Raw genomic sequence first — 12,710 nt, forward strand, 5'->3', positions numbered from 1 at the left:
ATTGTGGTGGGAAGCTTGTGTGCGTGAGGGCTGCCCTTTGTGACAGCCAGTGTCAGGAGTGAAGGAATGGAATGGTTGTAGGTGAAAGTTCACGTAATACAACCTCCAAAAATGTGTCAAACATTGTTGGCAACTGTATATGCAACTATGGGTATGATTTTGTTTAGAAACAAGCAGATATTTTTCAAAACCACTTGTATGTAATTTTCAAACTAATTCAAGCATTCTGTATCTTGAAGGATGAAGCCAAAATATTCCATGGGAATAAGCTGGAATGATATTGAATGATGAAGTAATAACATTGAATCTTATTTAGTTAATTTGTTTGCTTTTCTCTCTCATCCCAGGAATATAATCTAGTTGTATTAACTTGTGCTGCATTTTAAGGTCTTCTGAGAATGTGGCCTTTGAAAAAATGCTGCATAAATTTTACATTTTGTTATGACCACAGCAGACGTTAATTGCTGTGCAAATCAAATCCCGATAGAAATTTGGCGTACGGTCCATATCCTTTTTCATATTCCGAGAATGAGAAGTAAATGTACTGATCTTAGCAGAAAGAAGGCCAATAACAGTTTTGAGATTTTCAAAATTAAAAGTAAAAGGTTCACTGGCAAGAAGGAAAGAAAATTTAAACACACAAAATTATAATTACGCAGTTAAAATTAGTCTTACAAAGCATTCTCCTTAAAAGACTCCCTACTTGGGCAGATCCACAAGTAAACGCCTTCCAGGCAACACTCCCTTGTAGCTGTTTAATCCAGTAATATTACCTATGATTTAATAAAGCAATAGCACGTAACTTTCAAATACTTGCAGACTACTGTGGAAAGCGAGGACTTCAGAAGTAGACTGCTTTTTTCAGCCTAAATTTTTCTGGCTTGACTAGGTGGCTGATTCAAACGTTATACCTTCTCCCATCCCAGGGCAGTTTTCAGGGAATCTTCGTCACACAGCCAACGTCTAAGCTCTCCACAGTAATTCTAAAATATCCCTTTCCCTCTTTCATATCAGGTTCCATTGTTCTTTGAAACACAAATCCTTCCAAATATAAAATCTTCTGTGTGTTTCTATTTTATCTCTGCTTCTGTATCAGTAAACTCTAATAAAACCTCTTCTGTTTACCCAAGAAACTCCTGTAGGATGCAAAAAATGTTTCTTGTCATCTCTTACTTTGGTTTGATGTTCAAATGAACTTTCAACTTATCTCAAAATGCAAATGTTACATCCAAATTATTTACTTGTCCAAACCTACCATAATATCTCATTACAAATGCAAAAAACCTCTCATCTCTATCTTTTTATGTCTTAAATCTCCCAGACAACCTGTCCCTAGTAATCTTTTTCCAGCTTAGTTAAGTAATTTGCACAGACACACAGTCTTCTTCACAGAATAACACAATATTCCCCAAAAGAGATTTTTAAACATAACATGGATTCTCGCAATTTCCAATTTCAGTTCTCAAGTTGCAGCAATATCTAGGGAATTCACTGTACAAGTCTTTAGGTATCAAAAGGCAGCAGAACCTGGTCCCATTCTACTGCAATTGTGAACATTAAATATCATTGTGTTGACTTTATTGGTTTCTTAGCAAAGTATAGCTAATCTAACAAGTGCATCTTTGCATATTCATGCAAAGAAACTTTCCAGCCCTTTTCAGTTATGTGGGTGAGCAGCATATTAGAGCCTATTTTTGTCCATATTATTTATTAAATATTAAATATTTTTGTGCTTTAGCAAGATTTTTTTCCCTCCAATGGTAAGAAAAATGGGATTGATGTTATGAATTGCGCTGGTAATATTGATAGAAGATGATGCTAAAAGGTAGAGATCACACTAGTTGTCAGACTGTTTCAGCATGCCTGTAAAGTATTCCATTCAATTTTCTTCACATTGAATAACGTATAACTATCAATTTACTTGAACCTTGTGATTCGTGCGTCTTGAACGTATCCGAAATTTGACGATTGCAATTTTTCTCTAAGTGTGCATGAATAGGAAAATATTAATACATGAACAATTGGAAGGGGTAGGGCATTAGTGATTGGGAGGACGTTGGGGGAGGCGATGGCTCAGTGGAATTATTGCCAGACCATTAGTCCAGAAACCCAGTTAATATTCTGGAGGCCTGGGTTCAAAAGATGGTGGAATTTGAATTCAATAAAAAAAATTCTAGATTTAGGAAGCTACTGATGATCATGAAACCATTGTCAGAAAAACCTATCTGGTTCACTGGTGTCCTTCAGAGAAGGACATTACCTGGCCTGGCCTTCATGTGACCCCAGAGCCAGAGCAATGTGATTGACTCTCAACCGCCCTCGAAGAGCAACTAGGGATGGACAATAAATGCTGGCCAGCCAGTGACACCCATGTTCCATGAATGAATAAAAAAAAAATTTGGATTTATACTGGCTCTTCATGTATTTTGTGCAGCCCTAGTCTCAATTTCCTAATTTGCTATGTATGCTGAAAGCTTATTACTGTGAAAGAAAGAGGCTGGAAGACCCAGACATCATTCTATAGTGAGCATTGGCAACAAACAAAAAACCTTTGTGTGTGAAAGCTGTCTTTGCTGACAAGTTGATTTGTTTGTTTTCTATTTTTATTTGAATTATGAAAGTGGTTATAAATGAACCTGAAATGTTTAATTTTAGGAATATTCGTGTCTCTTAACTTTGTATAATAACTAATACTGTATTTTATTCCTGACAGTTTGAACAGGAAAATCAGCGCCTTGTCAGTGAGATGAATAGCCTGGTGGATGAAGTGAGGTAATTTTATATTAATGTCGCAGCCTTGACAGAAAAACATAAAAAGGAAACAATTCAAATCCAATGTCAACGTTAATATTGCTAATGTTTCTGTAAATTCTTTGTGAAAATCATTGGAAGTGGAGGGAAAGCAAATGTTTTTTTTCCAGATTTATGAATCACTTTCACTCCAGTTGAGTAATTGCACTGATAAACACACGACACTCTTCCCTGTCTTAGTTCTTTCCTCGTGGAATTTCCTCAGGAACATATTTGTTAACGATTCACGACTTACGATAATGTCACCAGCTGTACTAATTTGGTAATTTTGTGGATGGGCATCCAGTTAGCAGAGCCACCTTTACATTCCTTCCCTATGGTTTTCACTCTTTCCCTAAAAGCAATGACTCATGAAAATGGATAGGATGAAGTGTGAATAGTACAACTTTACTCTCAGAAGGGGGCAAGGTTTCTAGACACAGGAGAACATTGAGGAGGAGCAGAAAGGGACAGGAAGCTGAGACTGTAGAGAGAGACCAAGCACCGCCAAAGTTCTCAGGCAACGTACTGTTGATGAGACACTCTGATGAATGCTCCTTCCCCTCATAAATGTGTCAATGGCCCCAATATCCACCTAACCCAATCTTCACAACTGCCAGTTGAGTGTCCTCATAAATTTGATGGGTGTTATCCTTGTATAATTAAGAATAGTGAGTTACAAAAGGGTCCAGAGGAGCAATATTTTTCATTCAGAGGGTGGTGTGTCTTGAACCAGTTGCCAGAGGCAGTAGTAGAGGCGGATACAATTTTGATTTTTAAGAAGCATTTAGACAGTTACTTGGGTAAGATGGGTATAGAGGGATATGGGCCAAATGCAAGCAGTTGGAACTAGCTTAGGGGTAAAAACTGGGTGGCATGGACAAGTTTGGCTGAAGAGCCTATTCCCGTGCTGTAAACCTCTATGACCCTAATATCAAAAACAAAATAAATTTAAGAAAAAAATGCTCACTTTACTAAAACACTTCATTTGACCATTTCTGCAACTGAATATCAGCAACAAAAAAATATCGTTGTCCAAAGTCCTATTGACTGTGTTGCGTTCTCACTGCAAGATGCACCCCAGTGGCCAAAGCAATAGCACAGGAAAGCTGCTGACCCATCAGTGAGGAGCCCTGAGGTATCCATGCTGGGTGATTTTGGACCCAAAATCAAAATCAAATATTTTATAGCTAATAAAGTATTCAAAGAAAATGAGTGTGACAAGTGTTTTTAATGCACAGGACTCATCAGAATAGAAACCCCAGCTGTAATGAAAACAAAAATGCTGGATTAACTCAGCAGGTCTGGCAGCTTCTGAGCCAAGAGAAACAGAGTTAGCGTTTTGTGTCCAATATGACTCTTGTTCAGATCATTCAGTGTTCATGCTGCTAACCAAATCACTTCATAGTTAACAGCATAATCTAGATAATGTGCATTTAGACCCCACATAAATCGGAGGTGGGCTTGATGCTGTCTGCCATTCTGCAGATTATTGGCAGGCTATCCAATGCTCTTGGAAGTCTGTGGCTTACAGCCAATAGTTCTCGTCTTTAGGCTAAATACTAAAAGTTTTCATCTCCTCTCTCTGTATCAAGGGTAGCAAGTGAGGTTACCCTCTGCTAACGTGCTTCCTGGGCATTGGCCTTTTTTTATAGATTTAAATTTGCCTTGTTATTTTAAATACATCCATATATAATGATGCAGAGCCTTGTCATCACTTCACAGTTCCAGCTGTTGTAAAGTGACTCATTAAGATTTAGGCACCATTTTTACCTTTGATCTCTTCGTGCCATGAATATCACCAATAACTCATAGTAAAATAATATATATATATACAAATGTGATAAAAGCAAAATGCTGCAGATGCTGGAACCTGAAACAAAAACAGAAAATGCTGGAAAATCGCAGCAAGTCTGACAGCATCTGTGGAGAGAGAATAGAGCCAACGTTTTGAGTCTGGATGACCCTCCATCAAAGTTGAAGGGTTAGTTCTGATGATTTTCCAGCCACAGTGATTAACACCACTGCCTCACAACATCAGGGCTCCTTGGTTCATTTCCCAGATTGGGTCATTGTACAGAGTCTGCACGTCCTCCCTGAGTCTATGTGGGTTTCCTCCGGATGCTCCGGTTTCTTCCACAATCCAAAAGACGTGCTGGTTAGGTGTATTGGCCATGCTAAATTCTCCTTCAGTGTACCCGAACAGGTGCTGGAGTGTGGTGACTAGGGGGATTTTCACAGTAACTTCATTGCAGTGTTAATGTAAGCCCATTTGGGACCCTAATAAATAAATTTAAACTTAAAAAGAGATGTATCTGTTGAAAGCTGCGGTCTTTGTTGTGCATATTGTGTAGGATGAGGTTTTGGTGAGATCCCTGCAGAAAGAAGCCAGGCTCCTGAGGCACAACCCCACCTCCTCCTGACTAAAATGTACATGACAGTCTCTTACAGAGTGGACATGATGTGTATGGATGATTGACCTCTATTTGTGGCCATCTGCTCCCTGTCATTCTTTGCCGGTTAGGAGGGTGTGTATTTTGGAGTAGTGTTGCTGGTGTGTAGAAAGGTGACTCTGGTATAAGGCGAGGTAAATGGCATTGAGGACAGTAGCAGATGTTCTAGCTGCAGAATGAGGTGGAGTGAAAGGATGCTGCAGTGACTGGAGGAAAGTAGTGAGCAGAGAAAGAAGGCTCGCCAGTGCCAAGTTTACAGGCTGACAGTGGTGCAGTGTTGTGAGAAGTTAGGAGTCACAGCTTAACAAGCTTTTTCAGATCATTGAACTTTTTTGTGCAGTGCTTCTAGATCTTTGGGAACATTACTTCTGGCAGTACCCTGCTCTGCAACTGCTGCCCACTTTTGCCAGGCAGCTGGCTGGGATATTTTCATGCTGATAGGTCAAAAAATGAGGCCTCTGCTCCCACCAACCTCTTCCATCAGCATCTGGAAGGTGCAACTGAAAGCCAGAGACTCTCCTGATAACTTTTCTCCTGTCATTTAAATGGTGTTTCAAACAAAGCTGGTGGCAGTCGCAATGCACCCCCTGCCCCACCCCAATTACAAAGCACTGATTTCTTTTAATTGATGCCCTGGGCCCTGCCGTACTGCCAATGCAGAGCACAAGTAGTGCTGCCTGTTCACTTGTTTCAGGTTATGTAGCCATGAGGACCACTTGATTGTGGTTTCAAAGTCCAGGTACATGAGCCTGCCATCAGATCACACTAACTATTTTACCCCATTTCCAACGGATTGTGAATTTAGGCCTGACTAAAGGAGGAGTGAAGATACTTAGACAAATTAATACATTTCAAATGAGACCAGAGATTAGATGAATAGCTCCCCTGAGTCGTGTGTCTTTGAAGTATACTCGTAGTAAAAGCAGCGACACTGGTGTTCACCAGTTCCATTCACAAGAACCTCAATCAGTATCTGCTGAAGATTAACAGTCAGAAAAATGTGCATAGAATCAGAAGATCAAACGATGCCCTACACAAAATGAAACCTGCGCCACAGAAACTGTAGATGGGCCTGCAGGATGAAACTGGTTATATTTTAATATTGGCCTAATAACTAAGAGTTTTACAACATTTCCTTGGGGGTCCAGAAGACATTTCACAGAAATTCCAACAGCATATTCTCAGTTACCTCCCTCAGGAGAATAAATAAGTGCTATGGAATTCTTGATATTGTAGATGAGGCAAAATTTGTGGGCTTGCAGACCTTTGACCTCTTTCATTCCAAATTCTTGTGTGTTCGAGGTAGCCAGTATCACTTCAGACTCCTTCCAATCTTCTTTGTCTCTTGTGCTTTCTTGCAGAGAGCTATTTTAGTTATTTACTTTATATTCTTCTCCCTACCTAAAAAGGGAAAAAAAAACAGCTGTTTTAAATTTAGGCACTCTTTAGGGGTCAGAGGCGACATAATATAATCTAGGATAAAAGGCTTTGGGCCGTGTGTTGGGCTGGAAGTCTCAGTGTGCATGCACTGGCAGCATTTTTGTACAGCTTGCAAGTGATTATTTTCGAGACCATGCCTTTAGATCTGACCTGAGGCTTTGTTTGTGATGTTTGTTTTCTCAGTTCCCGTGTATTATTGGCAGTGTATTAAACGTGAGCAGAATTTTAAAAGTTATTTGCTGCTGCGCTGATCCTGGATGAATAAAATTTAATTATTAACAACCATAGAACAGACCTCACTAAGATGCAAAATGGCAACTAGAGCAAGAGGTCTAGGAATGTGATAGGAAAGAAGCATCATTAGGTGTTGGTACACTGAGAAAGTACTTGGTGTACCCCCGGAACATGCGTTTGATTCTAGCCAAGGCAGGCGTGAGGCAAATCTTTTCATATGAAACAAGTTTGTGCAACTTCAATCCATTCTGGAAGTCCTAGCTTAAAAAAATGCTAAAATTTACATAGCACCTTCCCAGATCTCAGGAACATATAAAACAAATGAAGTGCTTCTGAGATATAGGGGAGGCAGAGGCATAGTGGTGTTATCATCGTACTAGTAATTCAGAGACCCAGGGTGATGTTCTGGGGACCCAGGTTCAAATCTCACCATGGCGGATAATGAAATTTGAATTCAGTAAAATTCTGAAATTAGAAGTCCAATGATGACCATGAAGCTATTGTCGATTGTGGTAAAATCCCATCTGGTTCACTAATGTACGTTAGGGAAGGAAATCTGCTGTCCTTACGCAATCTGGCCTACATGTGACTCCAGATCCCTGGAGTCCACCACTGTGGTCGACTTTCAAATGCTTTCTGATCTGAAATGAAGGGCAATTAGCGATGGGCATTAAATGCTGGGTCCAACCAGCAGTGCCCACATCCCATAAAGTGAATGAATAAAAAATAAAGTGTTATAATAGGAAAACCATCATGACAAGAACTGCAACAGTCAAGGAAAGTCACCACTACTAACGTGAGGACAACTAGACATTGTGGCTTAACCAACCTCAGCCAGGAACAAATAATCACAAGGAAATTGTGGTGTACATATGGGGTCAAAGTAAAACCTCCATTAATGTGGCACTTAGAAAACCTGTGAATGGTTTGAATGGGAAAAGTAACCCGAATGGACTAACTACTCAATCTCCAATCTCCATTGTTCAAAGCTCTGAAAGGAAAAAAAGCAATTTCTGGAAATCTGAAGTAAAAACAGAAAATGTAGAGCAGGCTGACCACAATTATAAAGGAGGAAGGTGGTTTCAAGGTTCAGTTGTGACAATTCATCAGAATCCATTTATCATTCTTTACCTTGATGAGCACCGAGACCAAGACAGGAGAGTTTGGTGCAATATGATTGACAGTATTGGGGATGAGTTTAAGATTTAAAGTTAATTTATTAGTGCCACAAATAGGCTTACATCAACACTGCAATGAAGTTACTGTGAAAATCCCCTAGTTGTCACACTCCTGTTCAGGTACACTAAAGGAGAATTTAGCATAGCCAATGCACCTAACCAGCACACCTTTCGGACTGTTTGAGGAAATCGGAGCACCCGGAGGAAACCCATGCAGACACAAGGGGAACGTGCAGACTCCGCACAGACAGCAACCCAAGCCGGGAATCAAACCCAGGTTCCTGCTGCTGTGAGGCAGCAGTGCTAACCACTGTGCCACTGATGAGGCATTTTATTTAAAGATACCATATTGTCCTCATCTGCTCACTATATTCCAAACGATTAACAACCCAAAATTCTTAACCTATGTCAAACAAAAGAAAAATGATCTTCCCGTTACTGTCTTTTATTCAGGGAAAAAATGACATGTTTTGTTTTATACAAACAGGCAAATTGAAGGAAAGGTAGTTGAAATATCCAGACTTCAAGAAATTTTTACTGACAAAGTGCTGCAACAGGTGAGTTGAGTTTCATGTTGTTGTGTAACATAATACCCAAGTAATTTATTCTGCACAACATGGTAAAATTTGCTAATTTTGAACGTGCTAATCAAATTAAATTTTTTCATTCCATTGCATTACCTAAAGCCTATTAGATCCCAGAGAGTGGTGAATCTGTGGAATTCACTACCACAAAAAGTAGTTAAGGCCAAAAGGTGTGTGATTTCAGGAAGAAATTAGATATCGGGATTAAAGGGATCAAGGGATGTGGGGGGAAGGCGCAATCAGGATATTGAATTTGATGATCAGCCATGATTATAATGAACAGCAGGACAGGCTTGAAGGGCTGAATGGCCTACTCCTGATTCTGTTCACTATGTGTATATCTATATATGATTTAACTGTGCTCAGCATCAAATAGCGCTTCCGAATTTTACTCGTACAGTGCATTGTTCCTGTCAGATGTGTTCATTTCCCAGCTACTAAGGGTAACTGAAATTGGACTATCTTCGGATTAACTTTCTCATTCAACTTGAAAATGATGTTTGTTGCACCTTTCAAAACATAAATGCAGTAACACATTTTACCAAAAAAAACAATAGTCAGCTGAACAGTGAGCCGTTGAACGATGCATAGTAAGTCAGGCTCTTGAGTGGTGGAGACCTAATATCAGGAGTAAATTGCCACTTCTATTCTGGTGTCTTGCCATATTTGTGAATTTATCAACTTAACATTGATAAAATTGGCTGTTACATTTCTTGTCAGTTTAAAGTGTTATTTCAATGACTTGTAACCTAAAATGCCTTCAGCAATTTTAGGAATTTGTGCAATGGATTTTGTTTTACCGTAGTTTTGCTCAGTTCGAGATTATATCAAATCCATAAAAGCAGCTGGTTCTTGACTACTTTCTAAATGATACCTTTTTATGTCTGGAAACACATCTAAAATAATGTATTTACAATTATTGTATAATCAGTATGGCCTAGTGGTATTATCGCTAGACTATTAATCTAGAAACTGAGCTAATGTTTGAATCCCGCCACGGCAGATGATGGAATTTGAATTCAATAAAACATATCTGGACTTAAGAATCTGCTGATGACAATGAAGCCATTGTCAATTGTCGGAAAAACCCAACTGGTTCATTAATGTCCTTTAGGGAAGGAAATCTGCCTACCTTTCCTGGTCTGGCTTACATGTGATTCCAGAGCCACAGCAATGTGGTTGTCTCAACTGCCCTCTTAAATGATCTAAAAAAAAGCCACTCAGTTACAAGGGCAACCATGGATGGGCAATAAATGCTGGCCCATGTCCCATGAATGAATTAAAAAATATCACCACAGTAACTTTACTACCAAATGTATCAGCATTAATGTTCTATTTGTCACGTTGTTGTTCAGCAGTTTGGGAGTTTATTTTCATTGACTGATTATATGTTAGTAAAATGGTGATTATAGCAGACTTATATTTGTCATTCAACAATTGCAAATGGTGATTTCTGTCTTTCTTGACAGGAAAAGGAGATTGACAATATTCACGAACTCGTAGTGGGCACAACAGAGAATGTTAAGGAAGGAAATGAAGACATTAGAGAGGTAAAGGGTACTGTTTTTTGGCAAATGTCATTTTCACGGTTTTCTCTGCAAGATGAATAACTTATTTTCTGAAAATAGAGAAAGGAGAACAGGGCAGCCCGATGACACGCTGATTAGCACTGCTGCCTCGTAGCACCGGGGATCCGGGTTCGATTCCAGCCTCGGATCACTTTCTCTGTGGAGTTTGCACATTCTTCCCGTCTCTGCGTGGGTTTCCTCTGGGTGTTCCGGTTTCCTCCCACAGTCCAAAGATGTGTGGGTTAGGTGGATTGGCCATGCTAAATTGCCCCTTAGAGTCAGGAGGATTAGCAGGATAAATACATGGGGTTAAGAGGAGAGAGCCTGGATGGGACTGTTGGTGGTACAGACTCGATGGGCCAAATAGCCTCCTTCTGCACTATAGGGGTTTTGTGATTCTATGAAATAATAGAGACAGGAGCAGACTATGCTGCCCATTGAGCCAGCTCCATCACTCAACATGATCATGGCTGAAACAAAAACAGAAAATGCTGGAAAATCTCAGCAGGTCCGACAGCATCTGTGGAGAGAGAGAGTAGAGCCAACGTTTCAAATCTGGATGACCCTTTGTCAGGCCTGCCAAGATTTCCAGCATTTTCTGTTTTCATTTCAGATTCCAGCATCCACTGTAATTCATTTTTATGATTACGGCTGATTTTGGGCTTCAGTTTCATTTTCTCGCCCGCTTCCCATATGCCTTAACTTCCTGAGACCAAAAACCTGTTTACCTCAGCCTGGAATGTATTCAACAATGGAGCATCAACAATCCTCTGGGTTAAAGAATTCCAAAGATTCACAATGATAAAATGATAAGGAAGAGGGTCATCAATACAAATAGCAGAGGCACATGATTATATTTATTAACCTAGTTTGTTACTATAAATGCCATTATATTTTGAAAAGATAAAGTACCCACCAAAAAGTCCGTCCTGGTGCTCCAGATATTGGTTCTGGACAACAGTTATGTTGTTAGCAGTTGACTTGTTTTGTCTTTTTAAATTGGAGTAATCCAAGTTAACAGTGTAAACTTGGAGTGGCACAGTGGTTAGCACTGCTGCCTCACAGCGCCAGAGACCCCATGTTAATTCCAGCCTTTGTTAACTGCCTGTGTGGAGATGGCACATTCTTTGATTTGATTCATTATTGTTGTATGTATTACTTACAGTGAAAAGTATTGTTTCTTGCATGCTATACAGACAAAGCATACCGTTGATGGAGAAGGAAAGAAGAGAATGTAGAATGTAATGTTGCAGTCATATCTAGGGTGTAGAGAAAGATCAACGTAGTGCAAGGTTTCCTCCCACAGATTAGGTGGATTGGCCATGCCCAAATTGTACCTTAGTGTCCTAAGATGTGGAAGTTAAGTGGATTGGCCATGGTAAATTTGCTCCTTAGTGTTCCAAGACATGTACGCTAGATGGATTAGCTATGGGAATGTGCGGGGTTAATGGGTTAGGGCAGGGAGAGGGCATGTGTAAGACACACTGTCAGAGTCGGTGTAAACCCGATGGAGCGAATGGCCTCTTCTGTACTGAATCGATTCTATGAACAGGTTGTAAAATACTGAGACCATTCACAGGGCAATAGTAGTTGTACATTTCAGATTCTCAGTCGCTATCCAGCTTTCTTCTTCATTTACCGATTGTTTGAAGCTTAGAGTATGACTGAGTGAGTGTTTGACTTCATTGAATGTGTATGTTTATATATAAAATCTTGAACGTCAAATCATCAAATACCAGTGTTAGCTGTGCTGTTTTTCAAGTATCGCTGTCAGAATCCTGGAATTCACTCCCTAATGACACTGAGGGTGTATCTACACCACATGAACTGCGGTGGTTCAAGAAGGTAGCTCATCAGCACTTTCTCAAGGGCGATTTCAGGATGCTGGACTAGCCAGTGAAGCCTATGTCCCGTGAAAGAATAAAACAAAACATAACTAAATGGTCAGAGCCCCACCCCAAGATTCTAATTCTTCCTTCATGCTTTTTTTTTCTCCTCAAACTATCTGAGCTTAATATCCCGAAACAACATATTTGGGCTTTAAGTCTTGACTTTGCTTAAGCTTATCTGTTATGTATTGAAATTGCTGAGTGAGTTGTAACAATCTATTTCGAAATGGATATAATAAGTTAGGGGCTAAGGCAATCTCAATGGGAAAATGCATGATGGTGTTAATATTAGCCTGCATTACCAGTTTTACTTGTAGGAAGCGCTATTTTATGTTTTTTTTTAAACAGTATCAGTTATCACAATGTCAGCTGCTACTTAAGCAACAGCGCGTGCAGGCTGCAATTACAGGCTGCAGCCATCGAATGTCACTGTTCAGCAACCTTATTGAGCTTCAATGACCTTATCCCATCTTAAAGTTAATTTTAAAAAATAAAACATAGCAATTAGGTAAACTCATATCATTCTCTCAGAATTCGATGCCCTCAGATTTTTAATGCTGTGATGGGGCCTTCA

At 39.7% G+C, this 12,710-nt stretch overlaps 1 protein-coding gene across 1 annotated transcript in view; it reads left to right on the forward strand.

The window, feature by feature from the left end:
* The window catches only part of stx18 (syntaxin 18), a 147,017-nt gene that overhangs the window by 131,828 nt on the left and 2,479 nt on the right, over positions 1-12,710 (forward strand). Inside the window, exons 8-10 of the mRNA XM_080194928.1 lie at positions 2,714-2,772; positions 8,583-8,652; positions 10,149-10,229. Of these exons, the coding sequence (XP_080051054.1) occupies positions 2,714-2,772; positions 8,583-8,652; positions 10,149-10,229 (210 nt within the window). The remainder of the gene's footprint in view (positions 1-2,713; positions 2,773-8,582; positions 8,653-10,148; positions 10,230-12,710) is intronic.

This window comes from Carcharhinus amblyrhynchos, chromosome 1 (assembly GCF_965287045.1).
Source record: "Carcharhinus amblyrhynchos chromosome 1, sCarAmb.v2.hapA, whole genome shotgun sequence".
NCBI lineage: Eukaryota > Metazoa > Chordata > Chondrichthyes > Carcharhiniformes > Carcharhinidae > Carcharhinus > Carcharhinus amblyrhynchos.